Source organism: Sceloporus occidentalis, unplaced genomic scaffold (assembly GCF_023333645.1).
Source record: "Sceloporus occidentalis isolate IW3139 unplaced genomic scaffold, rSceOcc1.0.p SCAF_9, whole genome shotgun sequence".
Taxonomy (NCBI): Eukaryota; Metazoa; Chordata; class Lepidosauria; order Squamata; family Phrynosomatidae; genus Sceloporus; species Sceloporus occidentalis.
Window position 1 is genome coordinate 39,559,101 of NW_028316989.1, and position 25,566 is coordinate 39,584,666.

At 39.4% G+C, this 25,566-nt stretch overlaps 2 protein-coding genes across 5 annotated transcripts in view; one reads left to right on the forward strand and one right to left on the reverse strand.

Moving 5' to 3' along the window:
• FGF7 (fibroblast growth factor 7) overlaps positions 1–19,328 on the forward strand; it is a 39,854-nt gene extending 20,526 nt beyond the window's left edge. For both annotated transcript variants that reach the window (XM_089538972.1, XM_089538973.1), the window contains exons 3-4: positions 17,286–17,389; positions 18,257–19,328. In XM_089538972.1, the coding sequence (XP_089395098.1) occupies positions 17,286–17,389; positions 18,257–18,451 (299 nt within the window). In that variant the 3' untranslated portion in view covers positions 18,452–19,328. The remainder of the gene's footprint in view (positions 1–17,285; positions 17,390–18,256) is intronic.
• FAM227B (family with sequence similarity 227 member B) overlaps positions 1–25,566 on the reverse strand; it is a 100,427-nt gene that overhangs the window by 57,177 nt on the left and 17,684 nt on the right. For all 3 annotated transcript variants that reach the window (XM_089538967.1, XM_089538966.1, XM_089538968.1), the window contains exons 9-10: positions 24,906–25,032; positions 22,519–22,638 (exon numbers count right to left, since the gene is read on the reverse strand). In XM_089538967.1, coding sequence (XP_089395093.1) covers positions 22,519–22,638; positions 24,906–25,032 — 247 coding nt within the window. The remainder of the gene's footprint in view (positions 1–22,518; positions 22,639–24,905; positions 25,033–25,566) is intronic.

Consider the following 25,566-nt stretch of genomic DNA (forward strand, 5'->3'; position numbering starts at 1 on the left):
ATGCCCCCTTAGAATAAGAAGCAGAAATAAGTTCTGCCAGCAGTAGTCTGGAATTTGATGGAAGTACTCAGGAGAAGCATGACCTGATCCCTATAATCTTTTCCCCATACATGAAAACAACTACCACATCTAATATTTTGCTTCATCCCACCATAAGAAACTGTTGCAGGTGAGAATTCTCACATGTAGTTCATCCATACAATAATTTTTGCAAGTGTCTCCAGCTGTGCACACATATGCATGGGTCTTTGAAGAGGAGAAGTGTCTTTGAACATCACACCTATTCCAGACCCTATAAACCCTCTGGGAGGCCCAGCAAAGCTGACTAGGGAAGAAGGGGCTATGTCAAAGGCACTCCTCACCTAGGGCACATGTTTATCCTAGGATTGACCCTGGACAGACAGTAGGGAAGAGCATCATTCCATGCCCTGTTTGGAAGCTTCCCAAAGCCAAACACATGGTTCGTGCTCTAATACAGCAAGAGAATATAATGATACTATTAATTGCATTTTGAGCAATCTGCTTGTGGCTCAGTCATAGGAGACCAGCCTCATACTCCTGCCAATGTTAAATCCTACTTCTTTGTTATTAGGAGACTGAATTGTGTCCTTAGGCACCCATTTCTCTGTTAATTGGAAATAAATATGTAACTTGGAAAGTCTCTGTTGGGCAAATGTCATAGTTACTAAGCCATAACAATCAGCATTGTTTACTTTCTATCCTTTGTCTTTATTTTTCTAACCAATGTGATTAGATGCTATAACGTCCCGCCCCAAAAAAGGGAAGAATGAAAGATAGAGCCAAAGTAACATTTTTCCCCTTAGTGTTTTTGACATGCAAGCTTACTGATGTATCTCCAGCAACAGAATTCTGTAGAAATTTTGTTATGTGTCATTCATCTGGGTCACAACGAACACTTTATTTCACCAGACTATTCCTCACATTTGAAGAGATGCACCAGATGGCACAAAAGAACTATTTTTAAGGAAGTATACATTCTTGTTTAAGCTAGTTCAGTTTTTAAGCTAACGATAGGTTAAAACCATACAGATATATGATCACAAGAGAAGGGATTAGTCTTCTTAGGACATCATATTTATTCTTACACAATAAGACAATGATGCAAACTAAATATTATGAGTTTCCCATGCTGGGCCATCCTTGCCTGATCGAATATGGAGTCCCATGGGGTTTTCAGTGTACTGGTGGTATCTATCATACATACTAATAAAATGTACAGTCCTTCTAAACAAGTGTTTGACTGGTACATGTTATAGGGAGGTTCTACTTGGCTGCAGCTTCCTATTGCTTGTACCCACATTTTGACAGTCATGTATAATGCTTAGCGCATGAAGTTGTCACTTCATCCTAAGGAGCCACAAGGAGAGCCAGCATGGTGTTGTGGTTTTAGTGTTGGACTACAACTCTGGAAACCAGGGTTCACTTCCCAGCTCAGCCATGAAACTCACAAGGTGGCCTTGGATAAGTCACATGCTCTCAGCTTCGGGGGGAAAACAAAGGCAAACTTCTTCTGTATTAGTATTAGTACAATGCAGTGGTACAGAGGGTCTGACTAAGTAAGAAAGATACTTACAGCTTAGAGAACAAAGAAGCCTTTATTATAGGAACTCCATTCTAAGGTAGGAAAGTTAATGAGGGATCTATTCCAATCTAGCTGCATCTCTAGCATGGTCTCAGAGAAGAGTGAGGGGTCAGAAGAGGAGTAGAAACATCTCTAAGAGTATAAACTGGTTTGCAAATCGGTTTATAATGTTGTGTGAATGGCCCCACAGAGGGGTCAGACAGAGATCACTGCAGGTCAATGAAATGATCTAACCCTATTACTATTGCCCAGTCATGTCCCTGAGGTTGCTGTCACCCAGTATGGTGGGGGGAACCTCTTGGTAATGGCATCTGCAACCATGTCTTCTGCTGGGCAATATTCCAATTTGATAATCCTTGTTCATGTACATCCTTTATGAAGGATGGTTTACTTGGTTTAATCTGAGGACTAGTCTTCTCTGTCTGAGAGATCTTTATGCATCCTTGGTTGTCTTCATATATCTCTGATGGGGTTGGCTCTTCTATTCCAAAGAAACATGTATAGTTTACATACTTCTGATAACTTATTCAGAAGTCTTAGATGTCTTCTGCTCCTGTGTAATCTAATCAATTATTCAGTTTCCCTAGAAATACAACTATCCAACTGTAGATTTTTGGTCCATGACATCACTGACCCAATCCTCATCTACATATCCAATAAATTTAGGATTGCTGGTTGCTTGCAGTCAAAGTTTAAGGTATGCAATTCCTTTCCATTATTTAGCTACTCTCTTTGTTTCATTCCAATCACACTTAGTTGGTGAGTTAGTTCTTTTGCACAAAATCCCAAAAGCTGCTGCTATATCTGGTCTTGTTGTTTTGCTTATGTACAGCTTTCCAATGGCTTCTCTGTACTGGCTGCTGTTTGGTAACATTTCACTTTCCATGGTGTGCTTCCAGTAGTTGGTCTCCACAGGAGTTCTAACTGGATGTGCCTCTATTAATCCAAGATGCTTCAGTAGTTCTACTATCTTTTGCTTTTGGTTAAGAAAGTAACTTCAGTCTTCTTCTCATTCAATCTGCATTCCAAGATAATTTGAGATGCCAACTAGTCATTTCACTTCTACTTCCTTGTTTAAATTATCTATAACTTCACTACTGTGTTCTCTTTCCTCACAACAAATGATAAAGTCATCAGGATAGGTCAAAAGAAATGTCAACTTGTTGTCTTTATATCTTGAGTAGAGCCATCTGTCAGCCTTTCCTTGGGTAAACCCTTTCTGAAGGAGCGTCTTATTCATCGTTCCATGTTCTGGCTGCTTGTTTTAATCCATTTTGCACAGCCGTCTGTCAGGGGTGCTTTGATTGTGAGTTCCTGCATGGCAGGGGGTTGGACTAGATGGCCCATGTGGTCTCTTCCAACTCTACAATTCTATGATTCTATATGAGACGTTTATTTTTGTCTTCAAAGCTGGAAGGCAACTCCATATAAATGTGTTCAGAAAGTTCTCCATGAAGAAAGGAAGTCTTTTTATCCAGATGTTCAACATACATCTTTATTGTTGCTGCAGTGCTTAAGAGTGTTCTTATTGTGGTGCGTTGTACAACTATTGAAAAGGTTTGATCATAGTCTTCTGGAAAAACTTATGAAAATCCTTTGGCAACTAATTTGGCTTTGTATCTCTGCATTTCTCCATGTTCATCATGTTTAATCTTGAAGATGCATTTACAGCCAACAACATTCTTCCCTTGTGGAAGTTCTGTAAGCGTTTTGTTCTTGTTCTTAAGTAGAGGCTCCATTTCCTCTGCTGCAACTTTTCCATTTGTCTCTTTCATTTGTTGGCATCTTTTCCAATTCATTCCATGAAGATGGCTGACATATTTCATCCAATATTGCAAGGTGGGAAAGACATCTGGGTGGCTTTCCTGTAGTAGATCTGTCTGATCGTCTGGCTTGCAACTCTGCACCCAACTCAAATAAGAACTTCTTTAGAAATGAATAACACTGGATCAACCTCTGGATACAACTGCCTTCAGCTTAACTCCAAAATGTCTTAACTAAGCCCTTACAACTCCTTAAAATAGTAATGGATTGCAGCCGGAATCTATGAATGGCTTAATTAGTTAAACGGGATAGTGAATAAATTTAACAACCATCACATGCCTCATAGACCTAAACAAGGGCACAAAAACTGAACTAAAGTGGGACAGTGTAAAGGTTTTGCTGGTTTGTTTTTAAAAATACAAGTTAGCACAAAAAAACTCAAGCCATAATATTTCAGGGAGTTCTGTAGACCCCCTTCCCCTGCCCCATTCTTTGTTGAAAATCATGAGATTGTCAAAGTCAGAATAGTAAAGGGGTGAGAGAGGAAGGACAGAGAGAAGAGCTTAAGCATTTTTATTTCAGTTTTGCTTCAAGCACAGGCAGTTTTCAAATATCAGAATGGTTTTATTTAGTAACAGTTAAATAAACAAATAAAACTGTGTACTGTGAGATGGAGATTTTGACCCTATGAATTTGCCAGGGCATCATGAGCTTGGTGTCATGGAATGTGTCTCTGAATGTGTTCTGGGGCCTAGATGCTTGTTCAGTTGTAATCGAAAACGAGGAACTTGCAATTCTTGTTCAAAGGATTTTATTTTGTATCACAAAGAACACATAAACACGTTGCCAATTTTCTACAACCAGGTTTCACTTGTGAAGCTCCTTTTTTGGCTTGGTGCTCCTTTCACCTACTTCTGAAATGCACTTTCTTTATTTGATGCTATGCCAACTTTTAACAGATGAAAAAAAGATATGGGGCTGAACTCTCTTGGAAATTCTGCTAGAATAGAACCATTGAATCAGTGCATTTTACCCAAGTGTCAGCTGACTATTTAACAACTGAATCAGTAGATTTACCAAAAGGATTCAAGCTGTGGATACCCAACACAAGGTAGCAATGTTAGCGAAGCCTCTGGCAAAGCAACTCCTTTTTACACAGCACAGCACTAGCCATGTAAATACAATTTGACACTTATTACTAGTAGTTCAAGTGGTATCAATTACATATTTAGTACTTGTTTAACAGAACAAGGACATGGATTTTTCCTCTGGGGTGGATTGAACTGGTAACATGGAGTGCATCTACACTGCACAAACAATGCAGTTTGACACCACTTTAATTGCTATAGCTCCATTCTATGCAATCCTGGGATTAGAAGTGTTGCAAGGTATTTAGCCTTCTTGGCCAAAGAGTACTGGTGCCTCACCAAACTACAGATTCCAGGATTCTGCAGGATGGAGCCATGGCAGTTAAAGTGGTGTCAAGCTACAGTATTTCTACAGTGTAAATGTACCAACATATCTCAGTGTAGATATCAGTGTAGATGTACTAACAGGGTAGATAGCACCAACATATCTCCTACTACATTGTTGATAATAACAGTAGCATTACAATTGCACCTGTGTCAGATGTGTCAGTGTGACTGGAAGGCGAAGTTACAGGAGCTCTGCCACAACAGTGTGCAGTTTAGTTCAGTTTAGACATTCTATTCTGTTTTGGACAGACCTCACCTTAAATACTATGTCCAGTTCTGGGCACCACAGTTCAAAAAGGATGCTGAGAAGCTGGAGTGTGTCCAGAAGAGAGTGACCAAAATGGTGAAGGGTCTGGAAACCATGTCTTAAAAGGAGAGACTTAGGGATCTGGGGAGGAAAAGGTGAGAAGCTGATATGATTGCCCTGTCTATTTGAAGGAATATCATGTTGAGGATGGTGGAGCAGCTTGTTTTCTGCTGCTCCAGAGAGTAGGACACACAAGTGGATACAAACTACAGGAAAAGAGATTCCACCTAAACTTTAGGAGGAACTTCCTGACAGTAAGAGCTGTTCAACTCTTGGACTGGATGGCCCTTGTGGTCTCTTCCAACTCTATGGTTCTCTATATTTTTCCTGTTTCCTTAAAAAGAAAAGTTCCCCAGGCATGGATGCTGGTGATCTGTAGCAGATACCACACCAGCCTGAACAAACCAATATTGTTACATTTCAGAAGCAGGTTTGGGCTTGTACAGGAAACCACCAGGGAATATCAGCAATTTCCAGATAGTGGGTTTTGTGGGGGGGGGGGGGGTGGTGCCTGAAGCTCTGGAGAGTAGCTGCAGGTCTGAGTGAGTTAATAATACTGAGCTAGATGAACCCAGAGTTTGAAACAGCACAAGGCACCTTACTGCATTCCCTATTTACTTGCACAAAAACAGATAGAGGAGTGTCTCTATGGTGGAATTTACATGCAAAACACACACACACACACACACACACACCAAAAGCCAGAAGTCATTGTGAAATCTATATGTGCAGACATATTTTCCTCTCTATGGGCAACTTTAAGTAGGAGCGGAAATTCCTACAGGAAGATAAATAAGCCATTGCTCATTCACCCACTCCATGCTGGAAACACCAATTTGGGGTAAACACATATAATTTTTAAAATCAGATGTAGTTTGGCCATGAGTTTGCATGTGCCCAGGAAGCAATAGTGCTCAGCAGCAGCATAATTATCATTAATGTATATTGCATAAAGCAACATAAATAAAAAAAGGAAAAGGTCATGGTATCAATAAAGATGTAACAGAAAGAGAAAAGAACAAGGAATGAATGCATCAGATATACTTGACTATAAGTCAACCTCATGTATAAATCAAGGGCAGGTTTGGGGACCAAAATTATGGACTTTGATATGACCCATGGATATGTCGAGGGTAAAACTTAGGGCATTTAACAAAGGATGAATCTAAAGGGTGAAGCAAAGGACAAGATTTCACCAAAGGGTTTACAAAATTCCAGCAGGCATAACTGTTTCTGCTCATCCTAAAGGCTGGATGGATGAGAGAGTAGAAGGAGGGTCAGTGCTTCCAGGGTAGAATACACTCTTGCCTTTCACCAGGGGATGGTTCCTGTGTGTGTGTGTGTGTGTGTGTGTGTGTGTGAGAGAGAGAGAGAGAGAGAGAGAGAGAGAGAGAGAGAGAATGTTAAAGTACGGTACTTACATTGACCTGTGGATAAGTTGACTCAGTTTTTTGGGGTCAATTTTTTGACTAAAATTTCTAGACTTATACATGAGTATATACAGTAAGCAACAATGTGTCTGAGCTACCTCCTGATGCACTTCTAAGCATAGTATTTTAACAAACATGCTTCCTGTTTAGCAGCATCATTTATCAGGGTAGAGAAAGCATTAAAAAGAAAAATCTAGTGAGGCAGAGTGAACCATTGTGGGTTTCCTTCTAGTTTGAAAGGGATGAATGCTGTTGTTATCCAAAGCAGAAATATGCAGTCCACTTCTCACCAATAAAATCTGAGGCATCAGTGGTGTCGGTAGAAGGGAGTGGGGCTGCAAACTGTATCAGATGATACTCCAGAGGGGGATGGCACCCGGTGGGGTGGTACATCCAGGGAGGGGGCTGCCTTCTGTGTCTGGCATCGGACTTGGAAACCCCTGGGGGAATGGCTGCCTCTGTCTCCAGCGTCAGGCTCAGAAGGCCTTGGGGGAAGGCAGCTGCCTTCCAACTCCAACATCAAACTCGGAAGGCCTTGGGCGGTGATGGTGTCTACCTTCCAACTACAGTGTTGGATTCGGAAGACCTTTTAGCGGGGCAGCTGCTTTCTGACTCCAATGTTAAACTCAGAAGGTCTTTGGAGGAGGGGGTGCCTTCTGAGTCCGATGTCAGACGTGGGAGGCCAGGGAAGTGGCCGCAGTGGTGTCTTGTTAGCAGACCACAAGCTAAACATTAGCCAACTGTGTGATGCAGCAACTAAAAACACCAATATGATCCTAGACTACATCAGTAGCAATGTAGTGTCTACACTGGGGGAAGTAAAAGTGAAATTGGAAAACCAGAAGCTGATGTAGTTCTATTTATTCATGTAAATAAAAGAAAGAAAGAAACAGGATGAAATGACAATGGCCTCTCCAAATTCTCTACACTACTTCTGGATGTCAAACTGTGTATCTGGAGCGGGGAATGATTTAGCTAACTATTCTCCTGGGCAAGGTGGAAGTTTTGACTAAGGGGGAAGAACATAAAAGAAATTTCTTTTGTGAATAATTCAAGTTCACTTAACACTGGAACCTTAACAAAATACTGGGAATGAAAGCAAGCAGTGATCTAATAAAGAAAGACCAGAGTGGGGGTGGGGGAAATGGACACAAGACCTTTCCCTTTTTAAGAAATAACTCTAAATAATATGAAATTTGAATCCACAGTTGTACACTAAATTCTTCACTTTCATCATGGGCAGAAAAACAGTGGGGGGGGGGGAACTGGGGAGTCCGTTTTCTAGAAAAAGGCTAAAATTCTTCAAGAGTTCAGTTGAAGTTCAAAAAAGAAAACTTTCATGATTTCCAATTATCTTTAGGAAAATGTTGGCTCAGCCCTGTTTAAAAAAAGAAACCTTATACAGGCTCCAATGACGCAAGGACCTGTGTCATATTTTGTCTATTTCTCAGGTAAATTGTCATTTGTATTAACTGCACATCAAGTGCTTGGTTTTGGCTTTGGGTACATATGCTGTTCACACACTGCGCAGCTGCAACCAATCATGGCTTTCCATAGCAAGCAGCTGCACAGAAAAAACATATGTAATGGTGTGATGTGTCATATGTCTGTATTGCATTCAACTTCCTAGGAGGAAATAGTGCCGGTATAGGAAATGTATATAGTTTCAAGCAGTCACGTGTTGTGACCTCATGCCTCACAACACTTGGAAGTGCTCCACCAAATTCAATAGATTTACTTTGAGTAAAGGACTAGTGTGCTGTTGTCATCTAATGTATTTGTGAACTATTAGACAAATTTGTAGACTATTATACATTATTATACACATTATAAGCAGAGGTTGCTTTTACACTGGATTCTAGGAGACAGATTATGACAGATCTGATGTCAGAGGCTGTATCTGCACTGCAAAAATAATGCAGTTGACACCACTTTAATTGCCATGGCTCAACAGTATAGAATCCTGAAGTTTGTTGTGGCACCAGAGTGCTCTGACAGAGAATTAAATATTTTACAAAATTATAAATCCCAGAATTCCATAGCTCTGAGACATGGCAGTTAAAGTGGTGTCAAACTGCATTATTTTTGCAGAATGACCAGAAACAGCAATGCATTTGACCTGATGGCAAAGCCTTAATTTAATAGGCATAATACAAGAGGGAGCTAATTTTCAACTACAAAAAAAGTAACTGAACTGAACCATACAGCTGTAGTTATACATACAAAACTAAAACTATAATACAGATAGATTTATAAAATTTGTACAAATATTTTCAAGCCATGGATGGTTGAATCCACAGATAAGGAATCCATGAACTGGTATGGACTGTACCTTTAAAATGTACAATCTCAGGCCACATTTACACTAGCGTTTTTGCCGAGTAGATCAGGGGAGATTCGATGAATCAACGTTCCCACTATATTTACTTTGATCGAATCTCTCAGTGGCAATTTAACCCTGTTGAAGTTCACATTACCATTTGTATTGATTTAAAATAGAGCCAAATTTCAATTGTTCTCTTTTTTAAACAACAACAACAACAACTATCAATCAGATGGTGCACATCTATGTCACACTGTTTGGGACACACACACACCTCAGTCAGCCTCATAGAATGGCAATGGCAAGCTCCTCAGAACAACCTTTAACAAGAAACCTTGGGCTAGGTTAGCTAGTCACACTATCTCAGCCAAGAAACCCCAGTGGGTTTAAATGTGGGGTATAGATGCAATATAATATGTGTGTGAGAGCTTTAGTTTGCACCAACTTGGGAACAGAGTCTGTTGTGGTTTTATTTCTTGGGAAAGAGGAAAAAATAACCCCTAACCTCCAACCCCACTGATAGGGTTTAAAAAAAAAGCCAAGCAAATCATGCACACCTTTGTCATACTGATGCCATATTTAACGGTGCTGGCTACTGTGGCCATGCAATTGCAAATATGTGCATAAGCTCCCCCCCGCCCCCCAAAAAAAAGAAAAAGAAAAATGCGGCCTGATTTGTACCAACAAACGCATTATAATCTGGTCCTAGTTCAGAATCTCTCATCATTCAGATTCATTGAATAAAACCATATCCATGTTTTATGAAAGGAAAGCTGCTTCCTCTCATGGTTCACCATGCTGTGCATAATGTAATGTGTCTGTGTCATTAGGCTTCCCCTTACCTAAACTTTTCCAAACTTAAAAGAATATAATCCTTTCTCATAAGGGAGCTCTTCCAAGTTCCTCAAGCTCTTGATTCCTCCTTTTTTCATCTTTTTCTTCCGTCCTCGCACTGCAACAGTGTTCTGCTATGGACTGGCATTGGAACATGCATTTAAGATAGGCTGAAACTCGTAAAGGTTTTTGAGCAGAGCTCAAATCTTCAAAATAATTCATACCTCACCCAGGCACTGGTAACATGAGGATGAATATAATATGCTAATATGAAAAAAACTCAAAACATTTTACAATAGCAGCTTATTTTACATTATATCCATGTTTGTAGTGCAGAAAGATCAGTATTATTAACATGAATTTATTAGTTACATTATCTTTTTCAAAGGTTTGTAATGATAGTGCAGTGACTCACAACAAAATGCAGTCCTTTCCTAAATGACAGAAATATATATATATTTTAAAAACTTCCAGAAGACAAATTATATTGCCTTTTGGAAAGTATTGCTTAATAGGTCATTTAATCAGTGTATTAAATGCATCATTACAGCATGCATCTGTAATGTTAATAAAGTACACCAGAAATTACTCTTACAAACAACATTGGCTCTGCTAATGTATACATTCTTGATTGCTATCCATGATGCAAAATTCTCTAATGATCAAACAACATCAACTACACTTAACAAGAGTCATATAAACAAGAATAGAGATTTGACTTGGCCTTGTGTCATCTTTAAAGGTCATCTGAACTTAAAAATACAACAGCAAGCACTCCCAACCTCCATTAATTAGAAACACAAGTTAGCTGTTGCCCATCCAAGTGTTTCCCTGTCCCCAGTGTCTCAGCTTCAAAACCCACATACTAAAATTCAGAGTCACATTAAGACTGATTGTTGGGAGGCAATGATATCGTGGAATTTTTGTGGTGTGGCATTAATATAAGGAGGAACAAGTATGTGTCAGTTGTTTTTTGACATAATGTTTGAAATGCAGAATTTTATACATTTGGTGGTAGTGAGTGACTATGTAATTATGCATCCATGACATGTAAGAGCCATTAAAACAATTTACTATCATAGCAAAATTATGCTGTCTGCTCTGCAGAGCTGAGGCCGTTGGAATATGATTCCGGGATGAAGGAGAAAATGTCCCAATCCCCTACCCAAAGTGCTTGGATTTCACTATTCACTCATCTGAACTAAAAGTTCAGACATTTAGTACCCCCCCCCCCCTCGCCTCACCAAACTTGGCAGGGATGAATGCCTGGGCAAATGATGGACATCCTAGGCCAAGTGTCAAAATCAGTTCTTTGCCCTTAAGGAGGCCCAAGTTATTCCCATTAAGGCAAATAATCAAAACATGTGAAGGAGGTCAATAATGCTCACAATACACAAGAGGCCATTTGCCATGACTACCACAAAAATCACGCAGAGGGCATTGCCCTTGAGCAAGCCCAAGTCATTCCCACCAAGGCAAATGACCAAAACTCCATTTGGGGAAATCATTATACCAACCAAAGGCAAGAGGTTGTCTGTGCATGCCAAAAGGATCCTTGAGCATGTCAAAAGTACTTGGAAAATACCCATAACAATCAAAAAAGGAATCATAGCAACCTAAGTCAATAGGTCCTCTGAGCTACTCTAAAGCATTTAAACTGTTCTGGGAAATCATCATGCTAACCAAAGGCAAGAGGTTCTTTAAGCATGCCAAAAGGATTTGGAAAAATTAATCCTAGCAATCAAGGGCAAGGTATCCTCTAAGCATGTCAGAAACATTCTAACTACCCCCAAGAGATAGTCCCAAACCACGTATACAAGGTGTAGAATTGGAACCATTACCTGTCCCAGCCAACAAATCTAGAATGTACATATTTTTCTCTTAAGGCACAGTTCCTTATTTTACAATTGTTGAAGGTCACAGAATGAGTTACACAGTTCAGTCCTGACTATCCCTTGATCTGCCAAGTCCTACCCCAACACTCTACTGCACTATACTATCTATTCTACCTGCTATTTTACCTGACAATACAGCCTGTTTCTTTAAGGTAAATTTACATAAATCATGCTATAAGATGCTGTCTCATTTTCATTGGAGAGAAAATTACAAACCAGAGAAGCAGGTGGTAAGAAATTGCTTTCTTTTCCCTCCTGCCCGTGGGCCCTGCCATTTTAACTGGCATACAATGAGTAAATTCACCAAAATCCCATGCAGGGCACTGGGGCAGCCCAGTTGTGATTGAGGTCAGTCCTAGGGTCAATTCTCACCTTGAATCTGAATTCAGCCTCAAGGAATCCACTCTCTATCAACAGATCTATAAGACGAAGTTGTTTATTTGTAGGATTGCACTATCTTGTAGGTCTGCTGTAAGAATAGCCAGGATATCAAGCAAGGCTTCTGACATGGTTCAAACAGCAACTATTCTCATGTCTGGACCAAAAGAATGCTCTGTAGCTAGGCTGGGAAAAGTCTCTCACTAGCAGAGAACTTCTGCCTGGTCTAAGTCCCAGACTCAAACAACCCTTCTGCAGGATTGTACACACAGTTTGTACACAAAGTACAGTAATGCTAGGTAGGCCACATTACCAGGCCAAAAGAAAGCTGTACAGGTTTACAAGCCGACAGTACAGTAATAATCAAACTGTTATACAGGGAACAATGCAAAAAGTACAAGGACCTAACAGTGGGAGGGAGAAATTTTTACACAGGCAGGTAAAGGGATGTCTCCACAATACTGCACAGAGCATGGGAGGGAAACAAAATGAACCTGAACTCCTAGCACAACAAAGCAACTACAACATAATAATCAACACAGATTTGTGAGAAACAAGTCACGCCAGACTAATCTGATCTTTTTTTGAAACAAAATACCAGCAATTATCAGATGAAGGGAATACTGTGGATATAGCATATCTTCATTTCAGTAAGGCCTTTGACAAGTTCCCCTATGATATTGTTGCAAACAAGCTAGTAAAATGTGGGCTAGACAATGCAACTCTTAGGTGGATTTGTAATTGGTTAACCGGCCGAATCGAAAGGATGCTCAGCTATGGCTCTTCTTCGTCCTGGAGAGAAGTGATTAGCGGGGTGCCACAGCATTCTGTCCTGGGACCAGTGCTATTCAACATCTTTGACAACAACTTGGATAAAGGAACAGAGGGCATGCATATCAAATTTGCAGATGACACTAAATTAGGAGTAGCAGCTAATACCCCAGGGGAGAGGATCAATATTAAAAATGAGCGTAATAGATTAAAAAGCTGGGCCAAATCTAATAAGATGAATTTCAACATGGAGTAAGGTACTGGACTGAGCCACTAAAATAGAAATTCATAAATATAGGATGGGGGACACCTGGCTTGACAAGACAACGTGTTTCAGTAGTTGAAGGATAGCCCTTGATTCACGATGAGCAAAACATCAAAGCCATAGCTGGAGAGTGCTCTGCTCCATGTGTTCCTGAGCCACATTTGCTTGTTGAGTTGAAAGACTTATGATATGTAACATTAACTTTAGAAACTGTACATATTCCTCCTTTAAAGAAAATTCCTTCTTCTCTGTTGCCTGTTAAACATGTTGCTGGAATCAGTCTGGCCGTGCTGTGCAACAGCAGGAGCTGACTGTGGACCCTTTAGAGAGAGTGCAATTCCTTGAGATATGCCCCTTGGTATCACAGTTGCAGCAACGACTCTTTAATTGGTTCCTGGGAGGAGCCTTTCCCTCTAGCCTACCCAAAAGGCATCAAACGGTGCACCTAATGTTCCAACAAGGAAAACAGTGAATTTCAACACTGAAGATGCCAGCCACAGATGCTGGCGAAACATCAGGAATAAACTCTTCTAGAACATGGCCACATAGCCCCAAAAACCCACAAAAAGCTATGGATGCCAGCCATGAAAGCCTTCAACTTCACAATGTTAAGTATATCAGTTAGCTAAAAGTCACACAAAAACATTGTCCCAAAAATGTAATCACTTTTGTAATTGTTCTCTAAAAGACACAATCGATGTTTTGATAGATTTCTTTCCAAAATTCTGTTGGAGTCTAGAAAGCATTTCTTTTCCAGTGGTACAACCTTGAACAAAAACTAATAACTCATCAGAGAGAGAGATTCTTGCAGAATGTGTCTAGCTATCAAGTCTTTCTAAATCCACAGTAATTTATCTTTCTTGGGTGCTGGGATTTCTGTCTCCAAACGTTGAGAAACATTTTTGGCCATATAATAAACCTCCAGTCTCTGAGCGTAGTTATATTTTGTTAGTTTCAGTCTGGCTTTAGGCAGACTACGTTCATTTGGTGAAGACATTCTTGCTTGGTTAGCAATTCAAAAAGTTAAAAGGCAAAAAACTCAATGGCAAATACAGTGGACCCTTGTTATCCACTGGGGTTTGGTTCCAGGACCCCTGTGGATAACAAAATCTATGGATGCTCAAGTCCCATTAAATGCAATGGAATAGTAAAATGGTGTCCCTTATATAAAATGGAAAATCAACGTTTGCTATTTGGAATGTATACTTTTTTAAAAAATATTTTCAAACCATGGATGCTTGAATCCATGGATAAAAAATCCATGGATAAGTAGGGCAACTGTATCAACAGCCCAGAAGACAAAAACAAAAAAACCTTCTCTGGCTAACACATGCGATTAAAGGGGGAATGAGTAGAAAAAACCCTGCAAGAGTGGAAAGCAACCACTTATCAAAAGATACAAAAGCAACAAAAGCCTGAACAATCTAGTTTTAACTGCTCTCAATTGGTCTGTGCTCTGGGCCCCATAACCTGTTAGGTTTTAGTAAAAAAGACACAATTGAGATTTAGTAAATCTCCTAAGTAGAGCCTTATGCAGCAAAGAATGAGAAAACGGTAAGACCAGAATGAGAATGAGAAAATGGTAAGATGCAGGATGTAACTTTAAGAAGGAGGATCTCATCGCATTCACCCCTTGCCGGACAGTGGGCGCTCAATTTGCAACCCAAGCTTCTGCCGCAGCTTTTCAAAAACTGGAAAATCCCACCATGAAAAGATGCGAGAGAAGTCCGAAGAAACCCAGGTTGCAAATGGCCTGCTGCTGCCCGGCGACAGGTGAAAGTGATAAGCCCTGCCTTCTTAAAGTTACATCCCGTGTCTATGCCAGGAGCAAAGGTAATGCAATAATCTTCTAAGTTTTTATATTATTATGCCAGGTCTTATAGATTCATTATTTTCCCCTTTCCTTAGAAGACGTCTATTCATATAAAATGTGGGTGTTATCGGCATTGCAAAATTAAACTGATTAAATAGCCCTTCTCCCCAGGAAACCTCCAGCGGCACAGAGAGTGGGAGTTGTGATACAAAAAAGTGACTTTTTCAGGCTCCATTTTTCTCTTCATTTGGTTTCCTTTCTTTCTGTGTTACACAGTTGGGGTCTTCCATATCCTTGGATTCTTTATCCTATCCATGGATTGAAACTCAACCACACTCCGAGGGTGTGTGTTCCACTGTCAAACAGCTCTCACTGTCAGAATATATATATATTCCCAAAAGGAAACCTTGATTTTGCCATTTTATATAAGGGACACCAATTTACTATGCCATTGCATTTAATAGGGCTAGAGCATCCAGAGAGTTTGATTTCCATTGGGGGATCCTGGAACCAAATCCTAGTGAATACCAAGGGCCCACTGTAGTGATAACTTGTATTTTCTCCTATTTGTGTAGAGAGTGGTTAACAATATTATGCTGGAAAAAAATGACTTATGCTAAAATAAATGTTTTAGGTGTCAGAAGACTACTTTTATTTCCCCTTTTACACAAAACCTTCAGCATAAGCTGAAAGCCGCATAAGGGAAGCCCACATATGGCACAGGCTGAGTGTAGATTTTTTCTTCTTCTGAAAGTGGGAATTTTCTTGGGAATGTTGGAGTATGACAAGGTTTGCAGATTTTAAGAGCATACATAGAGAGAATGTTGTTGTGAAATAACTGTTATTTCCTTGAGCACCAGCAACTATTCAGTTTCACACAAGATGACTTGCATGCAGACATACAAGGATGCTGACATTTTTATTGCAACAAGAATGCCACCATCTTTGTGTGTCTACATTCAAGTAATCTTAATTTATACATATGAACAGTGGATTCCTATTGCTGTCAACATTTGAAAATTTATAACAAGTGAACTGAAGCTGCGGTGACACTATATTTACCGGTAGCCTTAAAATTATAAAGAGCTCTGCAAAGAGCATTACAGTAGGTCTGCAGCAGGATTCTCCACATATCCAATCAGTATAAAGAGCTTATAGTGGAAATGAAAATTAAGCTACTTGTATTCAAGAGAGCCTTTTTAAATACAAAGAACAACAATATCACATTATGAATGTAATAATTTGTCAGAGCAGCAACTAATGATCTAAAAAAGATATTTGTACATAATGCCCCTTTGTTATGTTTAGATTTTGGTCAAGATATTGAAATCAAAGCCATATGTGCCAGCACATTTTAAAACTTTACGCTGAAATTGAATCCATCTTGGGGGGGGGGGGGGAATGAATTCAGCATATATGCATGACTTACAAAATCTTAACCCAGCATTCGCCACTTAACACAGCAGTTAAAATGAAGCCTGTATTGTAATGTGAGGGTAATATTTATTGTCAGTGGTCAAAGTAAACTACTTAGAAAGAGCACTGTGACAGGACCTTCCTTATATACCTGAAGTTACCTTTTACTTCTTCTTCACAGAAGGCCCTTTGTCAATCATACCTGCCCTGCTTGAACCCTTTTAGCACTTTCTCTAAGTGTATAAGGTCATAAGTGTCTTCCTCTTCTTAAACCAATATCTTAAGTAGTGTGTATTTGCCTTTGTTCAGAGTGCATAGAATTCCCTCAGAGACATCTTTTGTGAACTATAAATAGTAACTTTATCAAATAACATAAAAAAAACCTACATATCTTAGGGCCCAAACAGACAGACGTTCCAGACCCCCCCGCGTAAGGCAAATAGCGTGTATGCTCGAGTCCCATTGAAAACATTGGGGCTCGTGCATGATGTGCGGCATGCACGCACACCATTGAAACTTCCATCGCGCGGCTTTCAGCATAAGGTGAAAGCTGCATAAAAGGTGCCTGTGTATGATATGGACGCACTGTAATTTCATGTTTGGTTGTACATACACTTCACTTTTGTTTACCCACATGAGACTAGCTTCCAAAGTCACAATTAAAACACACATACAAAATTGCAATTACAATAGAGATAAAGTAATGTTGGACAAACTCTGGCTACCATCTTCCACTAATGATAAATAAACAGGAACCCAAACTCCAAACTCTTCATCCTTTCTTACACAGTATATTTTTGAATGAAGAAATTAAGAATGTGAACGTCATGCATAGCTCTTTTGATTAAGAATGTGTGTATGTTATGCATTGCTCTAAATTTAAAAATCCCTGCTTACAACTTGATTGTCTCTTTTAAAAAGACTGTGAAATTATTTTGTACGGCAAATTGTCTTGTTATGATATGTCAGAAAGAAATTGATAGATTACATCCTCACTGCTCTTCCTTGCAGGTATCCTTGAAATAAGAACGGTAGCAGTTGGAATAGTGGCAATCAAAGGAGTGGCAAGTGAATTCTTTATAGCCATGAACAAGGTTGGAAAACTATATGGAAAGGTACTGGCATCATTATTAGTAGCAGCTTGTATTTAATGTAGAAACAATAAATATGCTTTGAATACACACACACACATTACATTTTATACAGTGACTACTGTTTGTGTGAGAAGATGGGGGATGCTTATACACTATTGCCTTTACAGACCAATGGGAATAGCTCCTCAACCCTGTCTTGCCTTGGAATACGCTCACTTGAGATCAACTGAACGTTGGCTCTCATGAGCCATATAAAAGGAAGCAGGAAGTTGCTGTTGGCAAGCTTGTTAGCAGCTCCTTGGCTCAGCTTCATCTTTCCCTCCTCTTGTCTGAGACAATTGCCTAATCACTTTTGGTTTTTCCACTGTTCCAGCCAATACCACCCATGGCCACCTCCCTGATGCATTTAACAACACACACGTTTCAAGTGCATAGTCATCCCTATGAAGTGATGGACCGGGTTCTGCTAGTGCTGTCCCACTGACATGCCATCTTCTGCCCTGCCCCTGACTGAACACAACAGGTTTCCTTACACCCCCAGTATACCTTATGATGCAAAATGGCTGGAAGAAAGACATTTCTATACTGAGGCCCATTACAATTTATGTGAACCACTTCAATTCAGTACATTAAATGTAAATTCTGCAATTTTCTTGGTTATCATCCAGGTTTCCACCCAAATTATGTCTGAATATTTTTGTGTTAATGAAAATTATTCCTCCTTAAAAGTGTGCAAGATACTTGCATAAGAAAATAGCAAATAGATACATTTTTAAGAAGCATGCTGCATATTTCAACATCAGGTTTTGTTGCTGTTATATGGCCCTCTCAGGTATTTCAGTGTTCATCTTATTATCTGTTGTCATTCTTTTCTTCTACTTCTAACAGAAAATGTGCAATGAAGACTGCAACTTCATAGAACGGATTCAAGAAAACCATTATAATACATATGCTTCAGCAAACTGGACCCACAAAGGGAAGGAGATGTATATAGCATTGAGACAGAATGGTGCCCCTAAAAAGGGCACAAAGACAAGCAAAGAAGACACATCGTCCCATTTCCTTCCACTGCAGTTATCCTAATTATATATGGAGAACCAGTTCCAGCAAACATTTTCATTTGAAAAAGTGGACTGTTTGAAAGTACAAGAAAGAGAAGCTGGAATACTACTGAAAAACTGAACAAGCTGGACTTGCGTGTTTATGTTTATTTTTAAGAGACTGATTATTAAAAAAAAAACCTGAAGATATACATTACATCAGACTTAGTGACTAAAAGTTGTAAAAAATTGTAAAGAGTTGTACAATCATGTTAGTGTAAGTGTAACTTTGCAGATTCTTAAATTAAATTTACCCTTACGCGTTAAGTCATGACTTGATTATCTGATAATATTTTATTTAAAAGAAACCTATCTGCTTAATTAAACATGGCTGCTATAATAATAATAATAATAATAATAATAATAAAGCAGATGAAAATATTATGTAAAATATGTGGACTTGATGGCTGCTTGAATGAGAGTTCAGATGATCAAGTCAGTACTAATCGTGGAGGCTGAACAGTATTAAATACTTCCCAGGAAAAAAAATTGTATAAGTATTAAAACAATCTGAAATTGGAGTACTGTTGTATTCAGAAAATAAAGCTAGTATGGAAGATGAAGGTTGCACCACTGCAATATATTCATATGTATTAGTACAAACGACTAATGCTGCTCTGAAAGATGTTACAAAATAGTGTATACAAAATAATATTAATAAGGAAAATGTACTTCATCTCACTTTCCTCAAAATAACCTTTTATATAACGACGAAGTAAAAATTCAGACATCATCATATGGGTTTCTATGTAACATAACCTATCTTTTTATATAACTCCTGTTAGGGCATATGGCTTCTGATTCCCCACACACACACCATTATTCAAGCTTTCTCTGTTGTTACAGCATTAAACTTTAAGTTATAGTTGAACTTTATTGTTTTAAGTTATTTAAACTGATGTTATTTATAAAAAAAAAAAAGTATCAAGCTGCATCTGTTTCATATGATTTTGATTCTAAGGGAATAGCAAAACAGTCTGGCTCAAAGGCCACCTCCTCCCACCCCCCACTTCTATGATCAGACACAAAGTCTAGTACACAACACTCTTGCCAATGTGCACTGGATAACAGACAAAAACGACAGCCTGCAGCAATTCCTACAATGCAAGTTTCAAATGGAACAACCCCAAAAATGCAAAAAACAAAACAAAACCAAAAAACCCAGTGCCATATTCTCCTTCCAATTGTCTGATACTATGCCCAGAGTCATAGCAGACACTATTAACTTATGTTTCTCATAAATATTGGGCCATAACCTTGTTGGCTTGTATGGAGGCTGGTGCTTATAATTAGGTATCAGAGTTCATCTGAAATAAAGGGAAGAGTTTATAAAGCAGACCGAGAAAGATGGAGCCCACTGGCTACAACTACATTGCTAAGAAGGAGGTAACACGCAGTGAGGATAAATGCAACTAATTACACAACTGATTCCACCCAGACTGTACCCCAGGCCCAACACTCCAGATCATTTTGGATGGACAACTGGTTTCTTGGATTAGACACAGGGTGAAGCCCCTGAGAGATGAACTCCCATTGTGAGTATAGGACAGAAACAAACACAGAAAATTGAAGTGTACAGGAGTGAGCATACCCCACCTCCTATCCTAATCCAGCTGTGAGAAAAATACAAGCAAATTGGTATCTCTGTCTGCTCCCTACTACCAAACTCATCTCAGACTAAAATAAAATTATCTAGCAGGGCCAACTTTCTGTGCCACCATATAGTTGTTAATGTTCAGCCATGATGTTGAAAAGGACTATAAAACCTATCTGAATGGTGGCAGAGGTCAAAAGAGGATAAGTCTTTTGTTGAGGAAGCAAGAATGAAAACAGCACAAAGAGAAAGTGTTGCTGGGAACCCTAACCATCTCTTTCTCCTCATCCTCCATTGTCCCCTGCAGGCACATAGCTGGCACAGGACATCTAGCAAGAGATAGAAAAGTTAGTAGAAAATGATCAGTGTGTTTAGTTTGTCATTGGTGAGCTAAAAATTAATTCAGTTATATTTTTGTTAGGAGAAAAAAAGATAACTATTAACATGATATGTTTATGTTACATTTCCATTTAAATTTAATGCCTGCACTAGAAGCCTTACCAGAATAAAGATGGAAAACATCATGATTTTACCCCATCCCCCATCTCCGGTTTTGAGCTTCAGACCGAAGGAAAGACGTGCATAAATTTGTGAAGACACCACTACTCATCTGCACCACCAAAATTGATCTTGTGTAATGCAAAGATCAGGGAGAAGGTGAGGCAGCCAGGGAAAGGAGAAGAAAGGCAACAAATAGAGCAAGGAGGAAGCTGGGGTTCCGAGGCAAGAGAGGGAGCAAACACAAAAAGGTGAGGCAGAAGAGAGACCAAGGGAGACATAGTCTTGAGCCTCAGCAAAGGGGCAGCACAGGAGGCTAGAAGGGGCAGGCAGGCTTAAGGAGACTACATGTGAAAGCAATCTAGAAGTCCTAGCAGACCACAAGTTGAACACGAGTCAACAGTGTGATGCGGCAGCTAAAAAAAAACAATGAGATTCTAGGCTGCATCAATAAAGGTATAGTGTCTAGGTCAAGGGAAGTAATAGTGCCACTCTATTCTGCTTTGGTCAGGCCTCACCTGGAACACTGTCCAGGTGTGGGCACCACAATTCAAAAAGGGTGTTGAGAAACTGGGATGTGTCCAAAGGAGGGTGACTAAAATGGAGAAGGGTCTGGAAACCAGGCCCTATGAGGAATGACTTAAGGAGCTTGGTATGATTAGCCTGGAGAAGAAACGGTTAAGAGGTGATATGATAGGGATGTCACATTGAGGATGAAGCAAGCTTGTTTTCTGTTGCTCCAGAGAATAGGACCAAGAGCAATTAATTCAAAACCACAGGAAAAGAGATTCCACCTAAACATTAGGAAGAACTTCCTGACAGTATGAGCTGCTCAGCAGTGAAACACACTCCCTCGGAGTATGGGAGTCTCTCCCTCTTTGGAGGTTTTTAAACAGAGGCTGAATGACCATCTGTCAGGAGTACTTTGATTGTGTATTCCTGCATGACAGGCAGTTGGACTGAATGCCCTTTGTCATCTCATTCAACTCTATGGTTCTAATTTCCTAAGATTTTCTTAGGCAAGAAACACTGAATGTGTGTTTTGCCAGTTCCTTCTTTGAATGGTGCATTATTGAAAATCCCTTTCCTTATCAAAAATTATTTATTGAAAGCCTATCAAAATAATAATTAAAAAATCTGTCTGCTTATGGAAGCAAACAAGAATAGAGTCAGTCTAGCCTCCCTAGAAAGGAATCGCCAGAGTTTGGGAACAGCCACCAAGAAGTCGTTATCCATGTTCTACCAGATGGGACTTTGAATGGGGTGAGTCTGGCAGATGGGCCTCCTCTGAAAATCACAGGGCAGGTTTTATGGGAGGATATGGTCCTTCACTTAGCCTGGATCCCAGCATTATATGGCTGTATAGGTCACTGTCAGCATTTTGAACTAAGCACAGAAACAGAATTATATCCCGTGGAGCTATTGAAAAAAGGGAGTTGTATCCTCCTTGTAATGTGATTTGGTCAGAAATGTGGCTGCAGTCCTTTAGGACAGCTGAAGTTTCTGAGCATTTTTCCAACAATCTACATACAGTCCACTGTAGTATCTAAAAAGGAAGCAAACTAGGAATGGGCACAGCTGGAGCACAAGCTTTAACTGCAAATCAACTCCTGGCTACTGCAGAATATTGCAAGAAAATCTTCAGATCAAACCACTTTACAAACATATTATGGCAGCCTACTCTTGCATAATTATGCTCTGTGTCATTCCTTGCTTTCTCCCCAGAATCCAAAACTTGGAAATTAGAAATATTTAGTCTTATTCCTTCAGCTGAATAGTATTTTGTAAAATACTGATACATTACAGGTTTCATATTAATGCTTAATCTATATGCTTGGATCTATATGAAGGTCTTTTTTTATAATAATTTAATCACTGTTATTGCTGCCAGAAGAAGAACTGTACACTTTACAAACAACCATTCAATAATTTTCTTATGTCTGTTATCTCATACTTACAAGACCGTGATTGAAGCAGCGGTTTTATAAATGATGATGACTTAGTAAAGGAATCTCTTTTTTGTTTTACCAACAACCATATCTTCCACTCCTTCCAAGCAAATTTTCGTGGTTTGAAACCTGCATAGCATAAATTACATTTTTTCAAAAAAGCGGCACTCATTGAACTACTGCTATATCTATATTACCAGTCTAAAAGGCTGTTTAAATTACAAGACACTAGTAAAGAAACTTTACATTGGCCTTATTTATCAAAAGAACTTCCTAGTTCTATAATAAATGAAGCCAAGAAATGAAGACAGACTTTCTGAAACCAAACTGAAATTGCATATAGAAAGCATTGGAATAACATGTAATTTCAAAATCAGTTATTCAATTCTCTGTTTGTCTTGTCATGCTGTAGATGTACAGTTACTGAATGTGTAGATATGACAGAATTGGTCAGGGCCGCATGGAGCAAAAATACTTTATTGTATGCCTCTTTCCTGCAGTTCAAGAACACCGATTATCATCAAAAACCTCCCTAAAAAGAGCAGAACAGAATAACAGGGATAGAAAAGATGTTTTACAGCCAGAGATTCAAATAGCTTTCCTTTTTCAGCTTTCAAAATGAGGATGAGTGGAGGTGAAATAAAAAGAACATCAATCTATTTAAAGAAAACTGAGTATGAGAACTAATACTCATAAAATGCACCAAGAAATATATATTAGAAGGTTAGTTGGTTGGTTAAAAGTTTACTGAATGGTCAGTCAACCATATCAAAACAGTTAACATCAAACATTGTAAAATATGGGGAAGCACAGTGCATGAAATGCAATGGAAAAAATAGGCTCAAGTAGGATAAAAGATAAATTAATAGTAATTAATTGTCATCTTGTAATTGAAAGATGATAAAATATAAAACCAATATGTTTAAATAAATTCATCACCTTTGCAACCCCAATGTGTTCAATAAAACATGTTCTCAGTTGACCATCCCTAACTAGCAGTTCTAAAGACTATTTGCACCTTGAAGGAAATAAGACAGCTGTTTATTGCAGTCCAAGTATGCAGTTCTAGCAAGCATTGTCTGTAGGTACTGGGCCCTTACTGTTGCATTGTTGACAGCCCTATGAGGAACAGTTTAGGGTGCTGGGTATGTTTAGTCTGGAAAAGATTAAGTGTTGATATGATAGACCTGTTTAAATATTTGAAAGGATGTCATCTTGAGGAGGGAGCCAGCTTGTTTTCTGCTGTTCCAGAGAACGGGACCCGGATCAATGGATGCAAGCTACAGGAAAAGAGATTCCACCTCAACATTAGGAAGAACTTGCTGACAGTAAGGGCTTTTTGACAGTGGAACACACTACCTTGGAGTGTAATAGAGTATCCTTCCTTAGAGGTCTTAAACAGAGGCTGGATGGCTTTGACTGAGAGTTCCTGCATGGCAGAAAGGGGTTGGACTGGATGGCCTTTGTGGTCTCTTCCACCTCTGTGATTCTATGATACTAACACGGGATACAAACCGCCGCTTTGCGGTAGTCTGCCACCGACGCCAGTTAGTCCGCGGGGGAGCCGGAGCCTCCATACGGCGCGACTCCCGCGCGGAGCGAAAAAGAAGCTCCAAAATGGAGCTTCTTCTTGTGTCGCGTTTACGACGTAGCGAGGCGCCAGGGGCGCACTCGCTACGTCACAACGCCCGCGACACGTACGGACGCTCAGCGTCCAATACGTCAAGATGGCGGCGCCCATGTGGAAGGGGCGCCGCCATCTTGTACGTATAGGATACGTACTAGGGTTAGGGGGGTGCGGAAGCACCGCCCCTTCCTAACCCTAGTACGTATTCTATACGTACTAAATGGCGGTATGTATCCCGCCTAAGTCTTGGGGATGCCTTGAATTTCAACCAGAAAACAGTTCACAAAAGTTTATACCATAATATGGGTAAATCCTATAAATAATTCCCAAAGAATGATCCATGTTAAATTCAGTAGGGTTTATTTTGGAGTGGAGATGTATAACGTGGCACTGTAAACGTATACACTTGTAAGATGTCACAATATGACCATTTGTGCTATGCAGTGGTTATCCCTGTTGTCCCTAATGGATGGCCATGTTAGTGGCCACACACATGTTGCACCACCATTAGGGACAACAGGACTGGAGGTCCTACGTTTTTCATATCCGCGGGGTGTGTGTGTGTGTGTGTGTGTGTGTGTGTGTGGAACAGATCCCCAAAGGATACCAAGGTTTGACTATAATTCTTACTGTGATGTTATTAATAATTCAGCAAAACAGAAAATGCAGACTGATACCATGTAAAAATACTGATTTTGAAAAGACCTAATGCCACATATTTCAAAGATTTTGTTTATTTATTTGTTAAAGGAAATTAACATTACTGTACCTCTTATCCACTGGAAAACTAAATCCATCAATTCTTCTTTAAACTCATCATTAAAATGTCTATAGGATTCAGGAAAAGCTTCACAAAAACTAACATAGATGGTTTGTGACAAGCAGTCAGGATACATCTAGAAAATACAAACTGTGCTAAATTTAAATCATAAATAGTTGGCCGTGCCTATATATTAAATAAACAGGTGAAATATAGTTTAAAAGAAACCTGCATTTAAACATAGGTAAGGGCACATCCAGACTGATTAAAAAGACCAGAAATTTCCTGGTTTTGTTCCTATCCTTTTCAGTTTTATTTTTAAGATACATTAACATTTTGTTTAACTCTGGTACAATCAGAAATATTTTATACCAGCTCCCAAATTCAGGTCCAAAACACAATGCACAAATAATAAATTTGGAGATTGCTTTAACTGCCCTGGCTCAATACTAGGGAACCCTGGGAATTGTAGTTTATTGTGGCATCAAAGCTCTCTGATAGAGAAAGCTAAATGTTTCACTAAACTACCGTTTCCAGAATTCCCTAGCATTGAGCCTGCGCAGTTAAAGTGATCTCAAACTGGATTATTTCTGCAGTGTTTTTTGGACTTCAGTTTATTTTAACCCAGTATAAAAATCAGAAAGAAACAAGAACAAAATCTGGGACTTCT